The sequence below is a fragment of the Thunnus maccoyii genome, chromosome 9 (assembly GCF_910596095.1).
Source record: "Thunnus maccoyii chromosome 9, fThuMac1.1, whole genome shotgun sequence".
NCBI classification, from domain to species: Eukaryota; Metazoa; Chordata; class Actinopteri; order Scombriformes; family Scombridae; genus Thunnus; species Thunnus maccoyii.
Genome location: NC_056541.1, coordinates 27832866 through 27857144, shown reverse-complemented (window position 1 = coordinate 27857144; position 24279 = coordinate 27832866). Strand labels below are relative to the sequence as shown.

At 38.7% G+C, this 24279-nt stretch overlaps 1 protein-coding gene across 3 annotated transcripts in view; it reads left to right on the top strand.

Moving 5' to 3' along the window:
- Window positions 1-24279, top strand: part of galnt9 (polypeptide N-acetylgalactosaminyltransferase 9) — a 97027-nt gene that overhangs the window by 44685 nt on the left and 28063 nt on the right. For 2 of the 3 annotated variants that reach the window (XM_042420042.1, XM_042420040.1), the window contains 2 exons: window positions 7252-7449; window positions 16370-16487. In XM_042420042.1, coding sequence (XP_042275976.1) covers window positions 7252-7449; window positions 16370-16487 — 316 coding nt within the window. Of the gene's footprint in view, window positions 1-7251; window positions 7450-15184; window positions 15517-16369; window positions 16488-24279 lie in introns of those variants that run through there. The other variant, XM_042420041.1, reaches the window with a different exon arrangement.

The window sequence follows — 24279 nt, the reverse complement described above, 5'->3', positions numbered from 1 at the left end:
GCTCCGTTGCTATGTGACCTGGTGAGTTTATCCAAGAATAAGACGAACTGGTGGAATTCAAAAAAGTAAAAAAAGGATAAAACCAACCTCCGCCTCCTGTAATTATGAAATATGTAATATTTGTCACATACATATTTGATATTAGCTCCTTTTTTAATATCATGGAGCTCTATATGCTTATTATGCCACGCAGGTGCAACGGTATTATATTCAGTTCAATGGTACATAAATTTCAGAGTTCTTGAAGGCTGTGGAAATATTTTTTTTTAGCTAAAGTAAATCATGTCTTTACTCTTGCTCACTGTGTCTGTCTCTGTGTTTATATCTGTCTGGAGACGAGAAGGGAGGCAAAGCAGCCATACCGAGTGCTTCACAGAGTACAGGCCAGGCATACCTCCAAAACCACGAAAAAGACAGAGATTTATGCCGCCTTTACATTTGTATCATATCAACCACATCCTGAGCAAATGCTTTTAGAAGTAGTATGCAATCTAACATTCCGCCGTAAGAACCTTTTCCAGTTCATGCGTCCGCATCCCGTTATCTACTTCAAAAAGCCCTGACACTATAATGAATTGAAATTCTGCGTGGACACCTTTACTTTCTTTGGATCCTGCATATTTTATGGGAGGCAGGCGACTGGCCAATATTAATATGTGCTCTACACATGTCTGAGCTACTCTGCAAAACAGCCAACCAGGAGGACTGTGCAAGGCCTCATATTTAGAGAGATTTAATGCGCTTAAAAATGGCTCAAGGCAATGCAGGCTTAGATTCTTCTCAAAGAGACATCACACAAACTCTGTCACATGCACATGTATGCTGTATGCATGTGTACAATACTTGTGCATCCTCTCACATTAATTATTTGGGTCATCATATGCCGAAAATTGAATTTCTTCCTGCATGGGTAGCTCACATGTTCTGCTGCATTAGGTCCAGTGCAGAATTAAAGGGCATCTTATTTTAGGCATCCAGGCCCCTGCTGCTCTTGGGGCATAATTCTGAGTGCAGTTAAATCCCATTATCTGATAATTCCCTGCTTCAGAATCATTCCAAATTTAAGATCCATTAATCAGTAAAATTTAAATAAAAAATGTAATCTCAAAGGAGAGAGCTCCTGGGTTTTTACATCAGCAGTGGACAAAGGTAGGAGACACAGTGAGAGCTGAGTCAAGCCGATATAAATTGAGATTGTAGTGATATTTATCCTAGCTTGTGATTTTTCCAGTAAGACACACCATTCTATTTGTTTGATTCTGCAAAATGTGTGCATAGTCTGATGTGAATCTCCACAAAGGTAGTGGATATTATGAAAGACAAACAGTCAGCCATGAAGAGTTAATAAATCAAAAGGGTTCCTCCTCAGTATGAACCGATACAAGAAATGACATGGTGGTGGGGGGGATGGCAATTGAAGTTGTCAACATGTATTCACAATATTGGATGAGTCATCACTGAAAGGGGGGAAAATACTATTGTAATATGGAACTGAGTATGATTCAGTCCGATGTGGATGAATAAGCCTCTCGGTGTTATGCAGATGAAATGGCAGATACAGGGACAGGAATGACACTGGCTCGTCTCTCAAAACCAGATGTGTCCTCATTTCTAAAGCATCTCTATCTTATCAGCCTCATGGATCCCTGAGGTACAGGAGCTGCTAGCTGGCTCAGGGGTGTTTTGGGGTTCTCAAGGACGCAGGAAGATGAATGGAAGATGTGCAGAGGCAGGGATGGCAGAGAAATCTCCTCAAGGTTAGAGACTGTACACAGACATTCAGCAGCAGCAACACTTCAGCTACAAGTCAAGAACACGGCTATGTTAAAGCTAGTTTGAAGTCTTTGTTGCAGTGAATACTCACAAACTGTACAAGATACAGTTTGGCCTTCAGGTTTGCTCATACTGTCCTTCTCAAATAATGAAGTGACACATTGAGTGTAATAACTGTTTGTAAAATGGCTTTGAAACTTCAAACGTTCTCTGAGTTTCTTTCTGAAGAATTCTCTGTATTACAACCTGCAGCCGTAAAAATGCAGAAATGATTCATTTATCTTCAGAAATTTTTTGAGGTATATTTTTGAAGTTTAACTGTCTAGACTGTCTAGATCTATTTTATTGTTTATCTAGCAGACATCAGCACTTTTATATACTTCTTATATGTGCATATTGTGCAGTCTGAATACCTTCTAGTGATGCCACCAAATAGACACATTTTCATTGACAGTGAAAGTACAAATAATTGTGTTAATCAAGGTTTGCAGTCTCTCTATCTGACAGATCAAGGTAGCCTATTTGAATGTGAAAGTTATTCAGTCTCAAAACACCAGGCACAGGTTTTGGCAAACAAAGAGGATGTGAAAGTTCTGTGTAACCCCATATGCCACATTATTTGCTAGCTTATGATTAGAAATCAACAAACTTGCAATCCATGGTTTTTTGCAGTATAATTGGACAAATTAAAATCTGAAACACATGAAATTGTTAAAGTCTGATTTCAGCCAGGAAACATGCAGTACATACCCAGCCAAGCTAGAAAGGGATCGGCTGCAGATCAGACAGACTTTCAGTCTTCTGTTGCTGTTGCTGGTCAGAATGCAATCATGAGGATTTAATGGAGATGAATTAAAGTGATATTGATTTCATGGGGGCAGCTGATAACAGTATAATCCAGTAAGTGTGGCTTTGGTGATTTGTGGCTGTCTATCTACTGTATTTCTTTGAAGTGTTTTAGATTATAACCATTATCCCAGTGGCATTTTGATCGCTACATTTTCAACATGTTCTTGGAAAAAGGCTGGGTAAAAAGTCTTTCATACATTACAATGCTATTGTGTAGGTATAGTTCAACATTTTGGGAAATACGCTTATTCATTTTTTGCAGGGAGCTAGAAGAAAAAATCAATACCACTCTCATGTCTACACAATAAATATAAAGCTAGAACCAGCAGGCAATTAGCTTAGCTTAGCATAAAGAATGGATGCACGGGGAAACCGCTAGTTTGGCTCTGTCCAAATGTCAAATAATCCACTTCACCAGCACCTCTAAAGCTCAATAATTAACAAGATTTATCTTTGTTTAATCCACACAAAAATACTCCAAAATGTCTACCCCTTCTTTTACAAGTGAGATGCCTCAGCAGTAATAGTGATGTGGTTATTTCCACCTTCAACTCAGATTTTTCTTTTGTTTTGTATTGGTTGTGTGACAGAAAAAGCCGTCTGCCAGCCTATTAGGATGAAGGCTGTAGTACTTTTAACAACTACTCGCATGTTGTTAAATGATGACTTTTTCTAAGCACTGCTTCATATTTTACTGACATCATCGCATATAGTTCAATTTGGATCCATTCCCTCAGTACTTTCTGTCCCCTACCTTCATATGATAAGTAGTAATTTTGCTTTTGGAAGATAAATGGGTTTCACTTTTTTTGAGGAGAAATAGATGGGGGGAGAGAGACAGGACAAGAAACAGGGTGAAGAAAGTCAGTGGGTGGAAAGATAGAGGGAAAGTTGGAGTGTGGGAGTGTTTGTGAGAGATACATTTATCATTTTATAATTGCAGCCTCTTTTTTTAAATTTAGAAGTATATCATATGAAGAATTGATCATATGTAGAGTTGCTCTGAAGATGTGGTGGAGATCATCTGTCAGCATGAGGATGATTATACAAATGTATAATCTTCATCATGCAAGGATGCTGGAGTCACTGGCACTGACTCCTTCTGTAGCATATGGACTTCAAGAGCAGTTGCCCTCAGCCAAGCCTTTGAATAGCAGAGGGAGCTTACTGTATGTGGCATTGACATAGACCATCATTCCAGTGACTCAGAGACAGAAGCACACAAACACATCAGAAGCATTTTGTCTCACCAGTTGAAGTCCTCCTACTGTAAATGGCAGTAAAACAGCAGTTAACAGTTTTCTCTGAAGACCTATTAACAAAGGTGCTGAGAGCAGCTTGAACTGTTGGGAATGGAGAGGACTCTAAAGCTAAGAGAGAAAGTCAAGGTTGGCATAATTGATTCTGATGATGTCATGACTCATGATACGTTGAGGGGTCTGGTCTGTGTTCATCATAACAATAGAGAGGCAGAAAATACAATCACCATTTTCACAATTAAGATGTGTAGCTAAAAATACACATTTTGTGAATGTTATATTAAATATACCAGTCTACAACAGGGCTGCAAATAAACAAATATTTTCATTATTAATTAATCTGTTCATTAGTTTCACAATTAATTGATTAATTGTTTGGTCCATAAAAGATGCAACTTAAAATGTCTTGTTTTTTCCTTGCTAACAGTCCACAACCCAAAGATATTTAGTTTATAGTACTTACTTTGGTTTACTCAAAATGAATAATTATTTATCAAAATAGCTGCCAATTAATTTTCTATTGATTGACTAATTGATTAACCATTGCAGCACTAAATAAATCCCATAAAAAGGACCAAAACCAGCAAAGAATTGGTACATCTCTTAATACTACATCCAATACTTAATCTGTCCGTGCTATTCAGTCCCAAGCCCATTTTTCCTGCTGAAGTCATACATCATTAAAAACAGGTTACAAATAAACAATTTCACTTAAAAAACTAAAACTGTTTCACTACTTCACTATTCTTATAGAGGCGCAATGACCAGTACAAGCAGCACTGTTTGGTATGGATAGTTTGGTATTTTTCTGACCTTGAAACTCTCTTTGTGCATCTGTGTGGTATTTTGGTGATCAGTGCAGAGCACACTATGCACAGGTGGGAGGAGAGGCGCAAACAGGCGGGAGTTTCATTCAAATGAAGAAGCGCAAAGCAAGTTGTTGTATTTTGGTTGAAATTTGGTCCCAGATGTTGCCCTGAAAACAAACCTCTCAGAACCACGTCTGTTTCTTGGGCAACGTCAATCTGCTGCTGCTTTGGTGATTTTATCAACAAGAGCAAACTAAATTCTTGCTGCAAATGTGCTGCAATAACAGATTAATGCTTGAAATATAAATAAGTTATTTCAATTAAACACTCTCCAACCAAAATCAGTACAGAAAATATTGTTTAATGTGGTTAAAGCAGGAAAGTCAGTAAATCAGTCTACATTGATCTATAAATGAATGTGGGTGATTCGTACAGTGTCTGTTGTTCACAGCTGTTTATACTGTATGAAAAGCTTCTCCAGCTCATTAAATCCCTGCAGCATCTGAATGCAGTGGGACAGATATGTTGATAAATCTGCAGACTCTGAAAAGTGCACGGTGTGGTTACGCACGGCTGTTCACTGTGTTTACCTTCATTAAACCACCTGAGGACACCAGGTTGCTACAGAATAACCACACATACCTCTACACACAATCTTGATCTTGTAGATAAACAGTTTGAATTCTTGACTTAACTTTTAATTCCATCTGATGCACTTTGCTCCAGTTTCCACCGTGGGACTGCAGGCTAATGCTAATGCTAACTCCAGGATGTAATCAGCTGCTGACAGTCCTTGTCAGTACTCTATGAGGAAAACTCTTACATGAGTGTTATAGAACATACACGCCAACATAAAAGCAAAATTATTTCTGCACATTTCTGTCCTTTTGTTCCTGTTGCTTTTCAAAGCGAGCAGCACTCCTTAGCTCTCAACTCTTGTGCTGAACTACGTGTATTCTCGTGAGACTGGGTCACGGGCCGATCATATTAAACATGAATGACCAAAAGTATGAAGATATGTGACTCAATAATAAACCATTTCTAACTTTTATTAACCCAGATATAGCCCACATCATTGTTTAACTATTAAAAATGTTTAATGCCCAGTGACGTTGATTCTATGGGCAGAGGACATCCCTCTCAGACAATCTGCTCTCAACCAATTAATGAATAAAATTAAGTTTTTGTATGAAAAATCCAAAACAAAACACACATAGATGTGTTGCAGTGAAGCTTTGAGAAGTATTTGAAACGTATTTGAAGATTGGCACAACTGTTCCAGAGCTATGAGACTTGTGATGTGACTGTCTGAGAGAGTATTTAATCATCACCACACCCGTTGATCTATATTGTCCTTCACTCAGCCCTGGTCTTGGTGGTGACGGTCTCGACACCAGCTTCTTTGTTATAATAGATCTATAGGAAATAAACTGTTGGACTGTTGCATCAAGAGAAAGCATGTCGGGATTGATGCAATGTCAGCCACTTTTAGGACTCTTTATCACCCTTTCCACAGACTCAGCGCCAAGTGCTAAAATGCCCCATGAACTAAGACAAAAAGTATTAAAGTTGGGGCTGACAAGCCCATAATTTTGAGGAGTTTCTCCTAAATTGGCCCATTAAGAGCTACTCTTAGCCTTAAGATGTTTCATGAATACAGCTCCTGCTCTCTATTTGATGTGCTCTAACAGAATGTGTGCTAGTAAAAGCAGCCCTGGAGCAAAAGCTATGAGATGAAGAGTGCGGCAAGCTTTTGGAGCAAGGCTTTAGAAAAAAAAAAAAGAAAAAAAAAACTAACTTGCAACCATTCATGCAGGGGTAAAAAAAAAAAGAAAGAGAGTGGATAGTTTTCCCAGTAGCAGTCTAAACCTCTCTTTTCACTTGATGTGTTTTGCTTTATCATTTTACCTCTTATCAAGTCTCTTGCCGGGATAAGTGTCACATTTTGACATTCCGTTTTCATGAGCAGCAGATATAAAATATGATATGATATTATTTGTTGTCCCATGGAAAATTCATTTTGCAAGACCTTCACATCATAAACAGTCGAGGGAAACGAATCCCGGCAATCGTTTTGAATGTTGAATAAATGCTGATTCGACAGACTGCATCAACGCTGAAAACCCATGTAAATGCAGCGCTGGAGTGAAATTTGAGATGACATCTGCAGTCGTCTATAGCTGCTCCTGGCATCGTTTTCTGGAATCAGGATCACAGTAAATAACTTTCTGATATTAGGTTCAGTGACACAATATGTTTTAAAAATATGCGGGTTGATTTCCTGCATCACATTCACAACTTTCAAAGCAACATTTACATTCAGTTACATTATCCACCTGGTCATTCCTGACCAGATTTATTCATTCTAACATTGTTGCAATATTAATACTTCAAACCTCTACAGAGCAGACTGAAAATATGCACAGCTTTATTATTTGCCCTGTAGCAGACTGTTCTCTCCTCACTCTCTTTTTTCACCTTTTTCCACTGTGTGGTGAAGCTTCTGCATACTTGATGTAGAAATTCAGCTCTTAACTCCTTTTTCTTTTTTTTATCCAAAGGGCTGAACCCATTCTGACCCGGATTAAGGAGGATCACACCCGTATCATTCTGCCCGCCATAGACAACATCAAGTACAACACGTTTGAGGTGCAGCAGTATGCCAACGCCGCCCATGGGTACAACTGGGGGCTGTGGTGTATGTACATCATCCCTCCGCAGGAGTGGCTGGACAAGGGCGATGAGACAGCCCCTATCAGGTGAGGGCCTCGGCTGGTGAACACCGTCCATTATAGATGAGGATGTCTGATGAAATATGGATAGCCACGGGATATGACTTATTCATGTGTGGAAGCATCAAACTAAGGTGCTCTGTCGTCTGATGTGCCACCCAAACACACAAATAAAGCCTCTGCATAGAAAACTGTCTAATTACCATGATGAATATCTTCATTTTGATGTGGGATCATGAGGCCACGGCGATGCGGTGTCATTAGTGTAATTGTATGTTGAATATGAGCAGGGCATTCCATTACACTGTCGCTGATTGTAGGACAGCTCTGGCTTGTATTATGTTTCTGTATAATCCTAGAATTGTGTCCTTGGTAAAATCATTTAGCATTTCAATAGACTGAAAAAGAGCACATGAGTATCATATTGCATTGAAAGAGTCTTATGTTCCAATCAACATCTGTTTGTCCAGGGCAAGCTGCAGTAACACTACCTGCACAATCCATAAAGCTAAAGAGAATGCTTTATCTGCAGACATGAGCTTACTTAAGAAACATTTCACTTCACCTGTAACCTGTTTGTATTTCCACAACACTGAATCCATAAGTACACATGTCATACTTGCTGCTCTGAGTTTCTCTTTATTAAGAGGAATACTGTCTTCATTTACTAATTAATTCAAATCGCTTCTACTTTGCTGTTTTTTCGATCGCTGGTAAACTACTGTCTATGATACTAAATGAATGATCTCTAAAATGATCACTTGAAATGTGGTTTCTACTTCCTTCGTTCCTGGTTTCTACACCACGACAATAATTGTTACGGTTTTTAAAAAAATGTCCTGACTCATGGTTAAAAACGGGAAGTGAACAGCAGTCTCCTGCAGTGAAGTCTTCTTTGCCATCTAACTATCTAGCCATCCACCCAAACTTCCTCCTCCTAATAAGGCAAATTGTCATCTTATATTGACGTCATCTGAACTGCGTTTCTTCCACAGATCATAATTACTACAGCCGCTGGATGGGAGAGAGAGAGAGATAGAGAAAAAGAGAAACTCGGCAGCCAAATGCTGATGACATAACTCTGTAGTTGAAATTTGTGCTGTGGAAATGTACATTATGCTGAATTTATCAGTTAACAGGTAAAATCTGCATTAACAGTAATAACAGCTATTTTAAAGCTAATTCAAGGCTTCTTACTTAAATACGAACAAATGTTCTTATAAAAACATTAAAAGTTAGGAATAAAAGCCTGCCCTTAAAAGCTTGTCATTCTAATAGACTGAGAAAGAGCACAGGATTACAATATGTTTTGCATGGAAATGGTCTTGTATTCCAGTCAATATCTATTCAGCCAGGGCAAGCTACTATAACACTACGGACTCCATGGAGCCAAATGCTGAGTGCTTTATCTGTTGAAATGAGTTAATACTGTTGAGTATTCAGGTTCTCCAGTAACTGAGACCAACAAATTTAAGTCAGACTACAGTGGAAATGTGCTTAGCCTTTATGGTTACAGTATAAATGTATATAAAGAAGAACAGTTTCCTGCATTTTAAGTGTCAGATCTCTGACTCGTCTATCTTTTCTCATCAGTATTAACAGTAAAAGACCAGGAGTCACCATTTGGCAATGTGATAGTACCAAATACTGAAGCATGCAGCCTACCAGCATCTGCTGTTCGAATGCACAAATCAGAAATGGTCAGCAGTGCCTTAACAATAGGAAAATCTTACATCAGTCAATAGAGAAGATTACCATGATTTTGTTGCCACGGCAGCGTGGCTGAGCCTGCCTGAACATGAAGGCACAGTAACAAACAGACAGGGAGAAAGTAGTAACTGGAATCTGCTCAAAATCAGCGAGAGAGGTGTAGCAGCAAAAATGCATGTGATGTGTTTTACTTGTCAATGTTCAATACCTCTTTTTGGGCTCTATTTTAGAATAGATATGAGCAAACACGTTTTAAAAAACAGATGAGAATAGGTATACACCACTGAGCTTGACATCCTGCAGTGTGGTCATGCCTATTAAAATGTCCTTTAACAAAACACTGCTGTTGCTTTCCAGGTGCAAGGTTTACTCCAGCTGCCCCTGAGCTCTGATCCTTCTGATGAAATGCATGAATGCATGGCTCTCAGTGGGATATGCAAGGAAACAAATGGCTCTGTGAAAATGTATGAGCTATCATGACTTAGATATGCACACATGCAGGACCTTATACTGTAGTATGTCCATTTATAAACTCTTGAAGGACACCTCGGCCATACAGCAGCTAACTTCCTCTGCTGCTTTACATGGAGGAACTGCAGCTATAGATGTTTGCTTTAATGTGGTAAATCTAAAGCTGGTGCAGGAGCCAACTATGTGAGGTCAAGCCAGAATCAGCATGAAGCAGCTCAGCTATTGGTTTTCATCTTTTCCATATTCATGGCACTGCTGGATTGCAAATGTTGCTGTGAGCCTGGTGCATTGTCACTGCAATTTTACTGATATAAAATCTTGAGTTCAGAACTGAGGGCAAAACACCCAGAAATATGAATGGATTCAAACTAGGATGCTATTAAACTATGTCAGAAAAGGTATAGCAAGCTAAAATTCAATGCTTGGCTATAGATGCTGAATGATGGCCTCAGCAGCCTATAGTCAGGACCACTGAGAATTTTTTTAGAACCATGGAAAGTAACAAAAATACTGCAACACATCAGAGGGATCAAAGGTCGGGATCAGCAATAGAAAAGCAGCCAGATGGGCATTCTGTGTCATCCAGTAAAAAGAATCACTGAGGGAAGTTATTAATAAAGAAAAGTGGTTAAATGAGGGAAGGGACTATTAAAAAAAAAAGAAAGATTTGAGACAACTGAGATGTGGATTGTGCCAACAAAACTATGCCTCAATGTCAGGAAGATGTCCTTAACACTTCATCCATTACGTGTGTCTCACTTAGAACTTCACCGTCACCTTTATTTGTGTAGTCCTTTTAATCAAATTTTGCACTCACTTCAGCAATAAATAAAAAAAATCACACTTTTGGGATTAATTAGAGTACAAAAAGAAACCACAAGATCAAGGACAAGCCAGAAGAGTATAAACAGTCATACTAAAAATTAAAGTAAAAGCAATCACATGAATTAATTAGTAGCATAAGCTCCTTTGCCAGGTTGTTTCAGAGCCAAAAGCCTGATCAACTTTATTATTTTGATTGGACATCTGAGGCTGCACAGCGGCTGATGGGAGTTCAAATGTCTGCAGTATTTTAGGGTCGAACTCATTATGCCATAACTCTTTCAACTGACACTAAACCCATCAGTAGGAATCAGAATCAGGTTTTTTTGATTGTATTTGTATCACTTCAAGTGCTGCATTTTAACGAAGCTGCAAACATGAAACAAACTGATGCTTAATGCCAGAATGACTTTGAACATCCCAAAACACTATTAGCTAAAACATTCACAGACATTGCTCAGTTTGACCAAGGGCCACAAAAACTAAATTCCAAACCAGAGTTTCATTACCTCGCTCGGCGTAAGCTAAGCAGTAACACTTTCATTTGATACAGGGTGCCTAATACAAACAAATAACGTGATGAGGAGTTTATACGGTGGAATGAAATATTGGATGTCTTATCAAAGCTCTGTGAAAATCTTGTATTATTGAGTATTAACTGCTGGACTCGAGATAGGGGAAAGATAAGACAACAACCTCAGACATTGCAGAGCTGGTTTGTGTTCCACTATTGACACTTTGCTGCAAATGGACAGATTGCCTCAAGGGCCAGCTAAAGTGTGTCGGCTGTGTTGATTTCTATTGGAAATCATTCACCCGCTGGCTTCCTCAAGGTTTCTGCCTATCAACAACAGATGCTCTGTGGCCATTCAGAACTCAGTCTCAAAGCCTTTTCTGGCCATTTGGACACATTCGACAACAAAGCGAGTAAAAGGGTACAAGAAGGCACAAAAACTGCCACATTCTGAGAGTGTTGACGATTGCAACAGTTTTGGAGATTTGCCTTAGAAGCTTTTCTTTGACAAGTACAGCAATTATTGACAGGAACAGAACAGGATGGCAGAAACTTCAATTTTCGATCAAATCACCTGGAGACTGTGTGGGAAGACATCTATTTGGATGAGAGTAATACTTCAGTAAGTCACACACTGAAAATGTCTGAAATTATCATCTGTTGTGGCCTAAAATCATGTTCAGGCAAAATCACAGCATCACTCTTGTTTTGTACAATACTCTCTTCAGTCACTGCCTGGGTGTGCTTGAGGAAGATACTTCAATCAAGGCATCAAGCTTAAGCCGATACTTGAAAAAGATCCAACAGGTGTAAATGCATTTGAGTATGGTGTGAACATGAAGCAGGGAGGAGAAAAGGGATAAAAGCTTTCCATGGAATGGCTATATAATTCAGAGTTTCCTCCGTAGTGGCTTTGATGGCTAACCCTTAAAAATATATTTTTTTAGGATAGTCACTCTATTATTACATTTTTTTATATACCTTACTTAAAGCGTCAGGACTGGAATTTCACTTTTTAAATGAGGGGTCACAGAGAAGCCAGATGTCAGGTTCAAAAAGCAGATTCAACAGGAAAGTCCTCATCTGGGAGTGAACTAAGCCATCTTATATTAAAGTGTTTATCTTGCCAAATTGCATAGATATATCAGATGCTCATACTGCATACTGCAAGCAAATGATCTTGGGGCCAAAATTAAGGGGTGTGAGGGACGGATGAGCCCTGCAGGCTGACCATCTGTACACTAAAAATAACTAACGTTAATGACTCTAAATGAGAAATCCACTGGAGGATTCCACTGTCAATCTGTCATTCAATCTGTCAATCTGTCATTCCAAAAGTTATTTTGTGACAAACTCTTGTGATGTCCTCTTGTTTTTGGTGTACACACTTTCACCCAAGCTGCCATCGCCACCCTCAGAGACGTGGGTTCTCAATGCTTTATACATGTAGGTACAAAGAGCCAGCAGAACAGTGCAGGAGGTTTTCCAGATGAGAAAAAGTGATGATGCAGAGAGAACAATGGCTCTGTGTGTCATTCATGCTTACAAAATATTGCAAAAAAGCCACTGGAGACTGTCTTGTATTTCACATACTGATGATGGCAGGTAGGAAACTGACTGCATCGCTTTAAAGTCTATCGAGGCTCTTGTCGATGGAGAAATTAGTATCTCTGACTGATTACTCTTTGTATGAATGTTGAATCTTCGCACCAAAATAGTGAGTTGGGAATTAAACTGTCGCAACCAAGAGTGGAAATGTATGTTATAGTCTGCCTCTATTTTCTGCATTTTGCCGTAACAGTTGGCTCTAATTATTCATTTAATTTGGCTGCAGTTAATTGGCTCTAGTGGGGGAATTACTTTTTCATCCCTTAATATTGTATGTTTAATCACCTTGCACAACATACAAATGAGAGAAGCACCAAACTCTGCTATAATTTGTTCTTGTCTTTTCCCACTAAACATTACCAATACATAACCCACAATAGTTCTGACTATAATCAGTATGAACATGCTTCTTTTACAACATTATACTTTGTCTTGTGTTGAAACACACACAGCAAACATAGCAAATCTGGTCAGCCAGAAGTTTTAGCTTCATCATCATATGCATCTGTCTTAAGGTGCTGAGTCTGTACTTAAACATTGAAACAGTGTTCACATTGCCAAGAAGCTTATTCTAAAGGGAACAGTCAGCGAGCACTGCACATAGTTTGCACTGTACAGACAGGCAAGGTACAGGCAAGGTAGGTCACTTGTCAAGAGAGGAGAAAGGATGAGGTGAATGGGGCTGAGGGTGTGCTGGATCTGTCTTTTTATCTGCACAGCAAGTGCAAATAATGGCACTTGAAAGCCTCCCTGTCACCTCCTTATAATTTAAACACGACTGTGCAAGGCTACGTCAGGCAGAAAATTTATATAAGTTGGAACGCATGGATAATTTTAGGCAAAGTTACATAACAGCATAAAACAAGTTTGCGTTGAACAATTAGCAATGTGCAGTCATGTCATATTGGTCCCTGTACTTTGTTAGAGGTCACATAACGTAACATAAAGTACTTGAAGATAAGCAAGAGACAAAGAGGATGAGTGAGTGTAACCTGAAAAAGCAGTGATGGATTATTGTCATAAAGAATACAAACTAAAACATTCAAGCAAGAAGCCTAAAGAGGTGAAACATACGAATCTAAATCAAGTCCAGTTGTCCTTGACAGAGCACTTCTACACATTCATGAGGGTTTTATTTATTAACAGTGAGCATTATTAACAAAAAGCAGTTATAATTTACATCATAGTCTCTGTAAAATAGTCTATTTTTGTGGAACTTATAATTCAACACTACAATGGATGTAAGGCCATCAAAACAATTTATGTCATGCAAAAGTGGTACGTTTTCCTGAATATATAGTGGTTTAAGTGGGTTGCTCTGGCATCAGAGTTTTATCTAGCAACTGATCAAGGATTTTCAACGTAACATTTCATGGTGACAGTCCAGACAGTTTGGGGTCTAAACCTAAAAGCACCTTTCTCTTTGGCTCACACAGCCTATGGCTAAGTGTACTCTTTTAATACGGAGTCAATGAATCATAATGTACCTTCCACTTTACAGTACTTCCTACTGCCATGTCTCTCAAGCTGAAGTGCCAGACACACATTTGACTCTACTGTGTGTGTGTGTGTGTGTGTGTGTGTGTGTGTAACGTTATATGGTGAACTTACCCCGGGCGTCATTCCAAAAAGAAGAATAAAGCCACTCATCGGTCACTTTAGAGAAAAAAAATAACGCAGCAAAGTACTCTGTATGAATGTAATGCTTTTTTGTGAGGCTTTGTCCCAGAGCACTTAAGACCTGACAGATAATAGTAGTGAAAAGCAGCCCTGGGGAGACAGACAGCAGCTAAAGTGGGACCATTTCTTGTAGCAAAGGTGGACAGCACTTCCTTTTGTGAGAAACACTGACTAACTCTTGCTCTACCAGCTGAACTTGGGCAGTTTTCAAGTAGTGCTAATTAAAAGCCCGGTTCTGGATTATTATACTGGACTGAGATGGGGAATAGGGCTAAAGTCATGTTTTATTTTCTTCTCTAGATTCTGTAGTACTTAAAGTGGAGATTAAATTGCGAAATAAACACCTATTTATTGCATCAATGAATTATTTAGATCTACTGCAATAGAAGCTACATTATAAAAGTAAGTATTTTCTAAGAAAAATCATCTATCAATATGTCTTTACATTGTATTTGTAACCTAGCACGCCACTATCTTTGTTTTGCCAGGGCTGACGTCACAAGAATAGTTGTTTACAAGGAACCCTGAGTACAACACTGTACTTTAGACTGAAGTGTTGGTACAATGGAAGTTTTGATGGGATGGAAAGACCAAGTCAAAAACCCAATTGCCCAATTTTGAGCCAATAAGAGCAAATTTAGTGGTAAGACCTGCTTCCATAGAGTCCTTAGGTTTACATGGCTGTGTTTTTTTATGTGCCTCAGTGTTTCCCCTAAATGCTTTCAACAGCGGCACAGCGCTGCTGCTAAATGATGAAATTTCACATTGCATCTACATAATAATCACAATTAACGCAGACCCCGCGCACTGTCCGCCTCAAGCAGCTGATTGGAGCTAGTGGGGAGAGAATGGGATGTTTGCTTCTCTCTCCTCTGCTCTCTGTCTGTATCTGTGCCAGTTTACATGAGGGCGGGGCTGAGCTCCACACACACACACACACACACACAGAGCAGAGAGGTCACAGCGGACAGGATGAAACGGACAGGAAAATGGATGAGTTTACCACTCTCTTTTGTGCGATAATACTTATTTGAACATCCAGGGGCAATACAAAAGGACTCTCCTCGCGTTTGTTTTTGCTTAGTCCTTTGCTCTCTTTGCTATCCATTTTTACCAACAACTTCTAGTGACGAACAAGCTAACAACAGAGATGATCCATGCAGCAACATCACCATGTAGCTTGTTCAAAGATGGCTGCACCCTAGTGGTGAAAAATGGAAATACTATTTAGTTTTCCAGCAAATCTAGGTGAATTTCAGGTTTGATTGCAGAGCCCTATCTTACCGAAGGTAAAAAGCAAATGAACCACGCTCATATTATTCAGTGCTTTAATTCCACTTTAATATATTTTATTCAACTTAAATATTAAATATGCATATACATATTTTATATTAACAATAAATCAAATTACTAATGACACAAAATGTTGTAGCATGTTTTAGTTCATTGGTTTTATGGCGCAAAACTTTACCGTTTTGGTTCACTCTCATGGCTCTAATCAAGCTGGTTTCTAGCCATAGCAGGCAACTGTTTTCACCAAAGAGTTCTAAACCAGATATTTTTCTCAGATGTTGATCAAGAATAGACCTGAGCTGAAATTAGAGTGAATATTGGACTTTTTTCAGGTGGACAGAACTTACTTAAAATGAATGCTAATGTTGCTCAGTGTCCGCTGGATGTGTAAATAGACAGCTGTTTGCTAGTACGTTACAACAACTTTATGAGGTGATAATATGTCAATGTTGTGTTTACAGCTTGTTCTGCTGCCCCCAAGTGGCCAAAAACTCAATTATTGCTACTTTAAAGCTGCACTACACCTGGCAAATGTATAAATCACAATTTCCATAAAACTCAAAATTGCATTTTATTTGGTTAAAAGACTTTTTCCCATATTCAAATCAAGTTTACCCAAGGCAAAAAACAAAACTGAATCATATCTGGACATTTACATTCCACTGATTCAGCTAATCAGTGGTGCTGTAACTTTTCTATGAAAGCCCTTTGACTAATGAAAACCTTCCAAAACCTGAGATGTCTTCTGTCTTGATTATGTTGAATGTTTTAGCATTTTCTGTGGGTGTATGAAAGTTTAGTGGCTGGATAATAACATTCAAACAACGCTGTCTCTCTCTGCTCATCTAGAACTCCAGCTATGATTGGCTGCTCCTTTGTGGTAGATCGGGAATACTTTGGTGAGATTGGTCTGCTGGATCCTGGCATGGAGGTCTATGGAGGCGAGAACATTGAGCTTGGCATGAGGGTAAGGACTACAGATTATTACCCATAATCACGTTAAAATGCATTCAAATCAGGAGACTTTGATAAATATCTTGGAATGTAGACTTTTTCATTTTAAACTGAATTAAATGTCCCATTGTTAAGCAGAAAAGGAAATTGCTCAAAGAATTGCTTCAAGGGAAGTTGGTTCTTTTTTTAATGAGGCATTCCTTCAAAGCTGGAGGGTTTTATGTGCAGTTGTACACCAAGAAGGCCACACAAAAAGCCATGATTACATATCCAATATTTGAGGGGGTAATATTTAGATGAACAGTCCTGTTTGGAATGATTTGCTAAATCTATACTCAGACTTCACAACAGCTTATGATGAAGTTTCCTTGTTTCCCAGCCTGGGGGATACAGCTTATGATACAAAACCCAGGGGCGTCAACAGAAGCCATGATTAAACTTTGCAAAGTTAGAATTTCTTAGATGGGAGTAGAGGAGAAAAAAAAATCCCCTTAATGCAAATCTTCAGCCAACCCAAAGGCTCTAAAGCCTGTATACGGAAAATGTAAATCTCTTTTGCTGCTGCTTTAAGTTGAATTTAACGCTTCATGTGAGCGAAGGGCTTGGTGAAGAATTGGCTAGCGTTTTAAATTCAGAAAATGTTTCTCTCCAGTCAAGTGGAACTATTCTGAATCTAAACGTACTCTTTGGCTTATTGGAATGAGAAATGCTTGAAAGATCCCACTCCTTCATTTAACGTCATCCCCACATCCACTTCAAAATCTTGAGATGGCTTCAACGACACCTCTGAAGTGTCAGCCGCCTTTGAAAAAGCACTTAAATGGCCAGAGAATAGATCTTGGTTTACAGATTGCTGTAGTGCTTTATTGAAGCCAGAGACGTTTATAGTTGTTGATGGCCATTTCAAACCCTCTCATTATTCCACATAGAATGGCCTTCCCCCTACATCAGCAGCATGTTTTTTCTATGCCATTGACAATAATGACACAATCATATGGCTTCCTGTGTCTTTATCAGATAGTTGTTTGGCCATTATCATAGTGTGATAAGCCAGCATTATGTATTATGTGCCAACTGCCAACAGCCTCCCCCAAGGTTACACAGTGTTTTCTCATTCAGTGAAGCTGCTTATATGTACCTAACAAACCATGCAACTGAATTAGACGAGGTTTGTGGGGGGTGATCAATTCAGCTACAGTCGCTAAATAAAGTTAGAACAGCTCTGTGATATAGGGTAACAGTGGACTTCTTCTTCTAGCTCACATACACAAGCCCCTCATTGATTCACATCTTTTTTTCTCTCTCTATGAATATTTACTGTTCATTTTTGATTCATGAAGTGAAGAAAATATGCCTCCACGTCTGTGAACACAATGCCATCACAAATGCAATTACCTTTCCTGCTGTTTGGCCTGTCCGTGTGGAAATGAAACGCATGCCACAGAAAGGAGCCATTCAGCACGTGTACAAGCTTGAATAGGTCTGCAGTCATCAACCAGCTTCATCCATTCATGTTGTACAGCCGCTAATGGAATGGAGATGGGCTCCTGGCGAGTGGACGGCAATTACTCCTCTAAGGCTACTGTTGCTCAGGCAGCTCATTGTAGTGCCAGCTGAGGAGTTGCCATTTGGGATAGGCTTGATTGACAAGAACAAGTTTAACAATCAGCTAGGCCAGCTCACAATAGCTGTGGATTCTCTGTTTGACATCTTAATAGACTGCAAGATACCTAATTGCTGCAAAATTAAACAGAATCAATTGGGTGTATTCTTACTGTTACTGGATCTGTGTAGCCTCAAAACATTTTTCCTCTACTTGTAACATTGGAATCGAATATTTTCTCTTTTCAAATGACTGTACATGCCATGTCTTAACATCCGTTTACTGTGAGGTACTGTTGGCAAATGAAGAAAAAAGGTTAGGATCAGAAATCATGAATCCTGCCAGGAGTGTCAATATTAGTTTATTTTAAAAATGTGTCTCCCACCCCTTGTGCTTGCTAAGTCTTTGCTGATATAGCATCTCAGGAGACCAGGACATTGCCTTTCATTTCAAGGTTCCTGTGAGCATGGGTATCATATTGTGGTATGTCTGTTAGCCCCTCCAGGAAATTGTGAATTGCAATAATTAATGCAAATTCAACTTAATATTTGCAGGGGCTAGCAATTTTGCAAATTCCTGCGATTTTTCTGCATTAAACAGTCCCCCCAGGAAATTGCAACTCATAATGTGAAAGCTCGCAATTTTGCTAAATTACCGCAGCTTTTCTGCATAAATTGGCCAAATCAACAGACCACTTGTGATATGGTCCAACTGTCCCATTTTGTGTTGTGGTAACTTACGTCATTGCAGCGCTCAAGAGGTGATTACAAATATGACTCTTCATTGGTAGTAGTTTTTAAAAAATTGCTTTATTTTCCTTTGCTTGCAGTTCTTCTTAATTCCTACAGGTTTATTGCGAAAAGAGCACATAAAACATTGCAAATGTAGCCTTTCCTCAAATATAATACTAAATTAAATTCATCAAGGGTTATGCCTGCAGCTGTCGATCCTGCTATTTTCACTGAAACCTGATGTGGAGTGAAACTTTTCCATTTTTTTTTATCACTCTGAAAGGAAAAAATATTTTGACATCTGGGGAAGTATGCTCATTCACTTTCTTGCAAAGAGTTAGCTGAGAAGATCGATACCACTCTTGTATGTGCATGCTAAATGTGAAGCTACAGCCAAAAGCTGGTTAGCTATGAGCTTTAGAGATGCTGGTAGGTGGAATTTTTTACCTTCAGCCAGATCCAGACTAGGTATTTCCCCCAGTCTTTATGCAAATCTAAGCTAAGCTAATTGGTGTGGCTTCATATTTAGCTTTAGCATATCTTCTCATCTAACTCTCAGCAAGAAAACAAATCAATAAATTTCCCAAAATGTTGAACTATTCCTTTAAGACTTTTGGCTACTTAACACCTTGGAGATTGAGGTTAAAGAATAAGAATCAACAAAGTTTTGAATTTGAATTTGGCTGATCAAACACTGATACCATTATATTTGCATGAAAGCCATCAATGGGCATTGATTGTATTATTTAAATATCTTCTCATCTTCCATTTCAAAGTAAAACTCTTCCCTAGAATGTTGTTTTGAAAAGCCTCTGAAAGAGTATCTAGACCAACTTTAAGAAAAGCTGGTGAAATAGGGATACATATCATGTTAACATTTAGTTTTCAAAAAGAAGAAAAAAGTGCACAATGACTGCAAAGAAACTGAAATGTCATTACAAGGTTTAGTAATGGTGATCAATGCAAAACCACCATTATATCGTATGACTGACCAACATTTGATTTTTAATAAAAGACAACATTACATTATTTATCTAAATCTAGTGTACATTGCACAGTGATTTAGTGCTAAATGCAAAGGATAAACAATAAACTCCAGTTGACCATCACTGATAAAAAATAAAATCCCGCCATTAAATTACAGTATATGCCTTTTCCTTCAGTCCTAACATGACTCACTTCAGTTTGGTTCTGCTTTCTGTGACGTCTACTAATTTGGTTTATTTCTGTCAGTGAAAACATGACAGTAACCTCTTTTCTGCCAAAAAAAGGCTAATTTGAGTCTAGATGGGTTTACCCCACACAATATGCCCATGTGCTCACTTTGTCATCAGGAAACCATCCAAGCTGCTTTATGAAATCTGTCTCATTTTCATAACAGTCCAATAAATCTGTCACTTGGGGTGGCCTGCTCCTCTCGATGACATTTATTAAACTCACCAGGAATTCCTTTCAGAAGTAATGAACCAAAAAAATTATTATATTTCTTTTTCTTTGAAGTCCCGTCTCCATAACCACCTGGGCTGGGCCTGGAGGCATCTGGTCATAATCTTTCTGTAGTGAGGAGAATGGAGCTAATTAAAGTGTAGCGGTAACACCAGCCAGACAGGAGTAGGACATAATTACACTTCACTTGGTCCCCTCTGCATCCCAAGCAGAGTTATAACTTATTATTATTAATTAAGTTTTCGGACGACTCTGCCATTGTGGGTTGTATCAGCAGGGGACAGGAGGCTGAGTACAGGAATGTAGTGGACAGATTTGTGGTGTGTTGTAAATTAAATCAACTGCAACTCAACATCATAAAGACTAAGGAGTTGGTGGTAGATTTAAAGAAGCGAAGGACCCGTCCGAACCCAGTCAGCATCAGGTGAACAGAGGTGGACATTGTTGAGGAATACGAGTACCTGGGTGTCCACACAATAATAGGGACTGGACAAAAAACACAGAGGCTCTGTACAAGAAAGGTTAGAGCCGCCTGTATTTTCTCAGGAGACTCAGATCTTTCAACATCTGCAGAACCATGCTGCAGGTGTTTTATCACTTGGTGGCCAGCGTCACCTTCTATGCTGTAGTGTGTTGGGGCAGCAGGGTGAAGGCAGCCAATGCTTACAGACTCAGTAAGCTCAGACTCAATAAGCTATTCAGTGTTATGGACAATGCCTCTCTCTCTCATATAAGAGCACCTTCAGCTTTAGACCACTGAGGTGTACCACAGAACGCCATAGGAAGTCTTTTCTACCTTCTGCAGGAAGGACAGCTGAAACACCGGACACTAGGAACTATAATATTAACATCATGTGCATTATTACTTTTTCGAGATCATATGCAATATTACTTTTTATTACTTTTTCAATATCATTGGCTATATCGCTTTTCAATATCATGTGCAATATTACTTTTCTATTTTAGTTTACTTATTTTACTAAATCTATCTTACTTTTATTTTTATTCTATTAGGCACTGGTGTTAGCATTTACTCCTTATACACTTTACATTTATTACTCTGTTGTTTTTACTCTTACGTTGTAATTCTTAGTGATCTTTGACAAAATTTCCTTTGAGATTAATAAAATTCTATCTTATCTTATTTTATCTTATCTTATCTTATCTAGTACATCAGTGCATTTAGTATTTAGGGATTCAGATTTTATCCTTTCATCAGTTTTATGTGTTAAAGATTTAATTATAACACAAATTCTGTGTAAAATATAAACTGCTGTGTAAAATGTTTGGTTGCAGAATTTGCAGGACAGTTGCATAGCACAGAGGAGAGTCCTCAACCAATGCAGAAAAGGGATTCTCTTTCCTTGTTTCTTGCTGACTGATGCACTGCAGTCCTATAGTGCCTGTACAGCATCAGCTGGTGCTGAAGTTAAACTTTTTTAGTCCTTGAATAATCATCGACCACCTCATCGCACCAAAGCTGGATCATCTGACTCTCTTCTACTCAGCCATGGTTACTGCTCATGCTAACTGTATAGCCTGAGGTCATTCCAAATCAACTGAAAATGAAAATGCTGTCATTAGTAAGTAAATAAGTTTTGTGATACAATCTTTCATTAGGTAGCAAAGACACAATGAACCTCAGGATCAAATATTGTAGATTACTGTTTAACTCTAACAATCTTTACCCAAATGATGGACTATCTGTTATAGGATGTATCAATTACCAGTCAATTAGACAATGAACCTCAGAGATCATCTTCTGCTGCTCACCAATCTCATCTCACAGTCCATCTATTTTTTTCTCCAGATGGTAACTTTGTTTAAAGGAAAAAAAAGGAAAAAAAAAAAAAATCAAAAATGAGCCAGTAAGTATTATTTCAGGCGGCACAATAACAGGTGCAACATCAAAGCAGTTGGTAGATGCAGTCAGATGTTGCTTTTAGTTTATTCTGAGAACATCTGCCCACTGATACAAATATGAAACCTGGACACTTTAGCACAGTTGATTAACCCCGCAAGCCATCTGGATTTATAGATACAAATGGATTGAGATAGAACTGGCACACAGATGTGTTGATTTGTTGAAGTTATGATGACAGTACATTGTATTGTATCATATTAAAACTTATCGTTATGCATGTCTGTATAATTTTACAGTTTATTTCACGTGTATTAACTTCCTATTATTTTTTCCTTCCTACTATTTCCTCCTACATGTTAAATATACAATTAAATCTTGTAAAAAAGGATTGTTGAAGTGAAGGTTCGAGTGACCTCTATTTTGAATTTTGGTAAAAGAGGCTAAAAGCTAATACTACCTTTAAAATTCAGTCTATAATTTTGAGAAACACTGACTTTTATTCAACATTGTTTTTGTGTTTTGGTCTGAGTTAAAGAATAGTTTCACATTTTTTCAGTTCTGTCTTAAAACAATACTAACATGACCATAAGTACTTTAAAGAAATGAATGAGTATAGTTAAAACCCCAGTAGCCAGCTAATCATGCACTTGCACAATATGAAACGAACATACCAAATTACATCATTAAACTATCAAAAGAAAAAACTGTGGCATGTCAAGAGGGAGACGACATAATGGTAGTTAAAAACACTGGCAGCTACAGCTCTGCAAGACCACTGTTACAGTCCCTCCAAAAGCTGCTTTTCTTTTAACTAGCAAGCTGGTACGTCCTCTGTGTTTTTGTCGGCGAAAATGCCAGAAATGGAACATATGCACCTGTAATTACCTTTAGTATTTCTATTCTCTTATACTTTATTATTCTACTCCCCTTCAGAGAGAAATATTGTACTCTTAACCACACTACATGTATACAACAGCTATACTGTAGTTAAGGGTTACTTTGCAGAGAAGGGGAGCAGCATATACCCACCTACACCACTGTTTCCATGCCATCTTCATGCAGTCGTTCTAGCCCATAAATTGCTAGAACAGGGCTGTGAGATTCAGCAGGTAACTCTGTCCTATGAGTGTATTGTTTTGTGTTATGGTTGGCTGTGACATTCATAAATGCTGGGCTTGACACTCATCCTATACCAGGTTGAAAACAGTAAATGTTAATGTCATCTGTAGGCTACAAGGACCTTTCATGGGCTGCTTTGATAAAACCAAAGCGAGTTATTTCCTGATAAGCTCAGTCATTTTGTGAGCAGCAGAGCTTTGTTCGCTCCCTCCGTCCATTCTTAACATGTCACACCAAGATTTCTCATGTGCTAGGTAATGGAGATGTGTTTGTGTGCATGCGTTTGAGGAGGTTGTCAAATCTACTCAAAACACAGGAGCATTCAAAAATGTAAAAAAAAAAAAGACATACAGTAGCTATACATTATACCTTGAACATTTTAGACATGTAACCAATCAGGACGGCTGATTGAACCTCTGTAGCGCTCGCCTGGGCCCCTACTTGCTGCAGCTTTCCACAGCGAAAGCAGTCACCTTGAGAAGGGCAAGAGCGTTGTTATGAGGTGGCATTAAGCCCTAGCCATCTGTGGACACCAGCCACTCTGGCAGCTTCAAAATCACCAGCATGCCCATGTCCATCAGGCAGCAAATGACAGTGGGTGCTGACCATATGTGAGTCCTTTCCAACAAACTGAGTCATTCCAAAGACGAGAACAAATCTCAGACCGCTGAGGAATTCTGCCATTACACTTGATCAAATGTAAGAGACAAATGTGGAGAATTATTGGGTAAATGCCATAATAAGCAATGCTGTAGGAGTCTTTGGACAGTACAGTGCATCATTTATTGACTTCTGCATATATAACTCCTGTGGTAATTTCCTCTGTTGCAGTGCTGTAGTGCTTGAGTCAGGTCCCGTTTTTAAGTCTCAAGACATTTTTTCTATCATCTCAGAGTAAAAACACAATTGAGTGGCTTCTGGTTAAATATTTTTTCCAAGATTGGTCTTGAGAGAGGAATCAGTTTTTTGCACTCTTGGTCTTGACATTATCTGGAGCCCATTTGTTCTTACCTCAGTGTACTCGGTCTTGGATTGTCTTGGG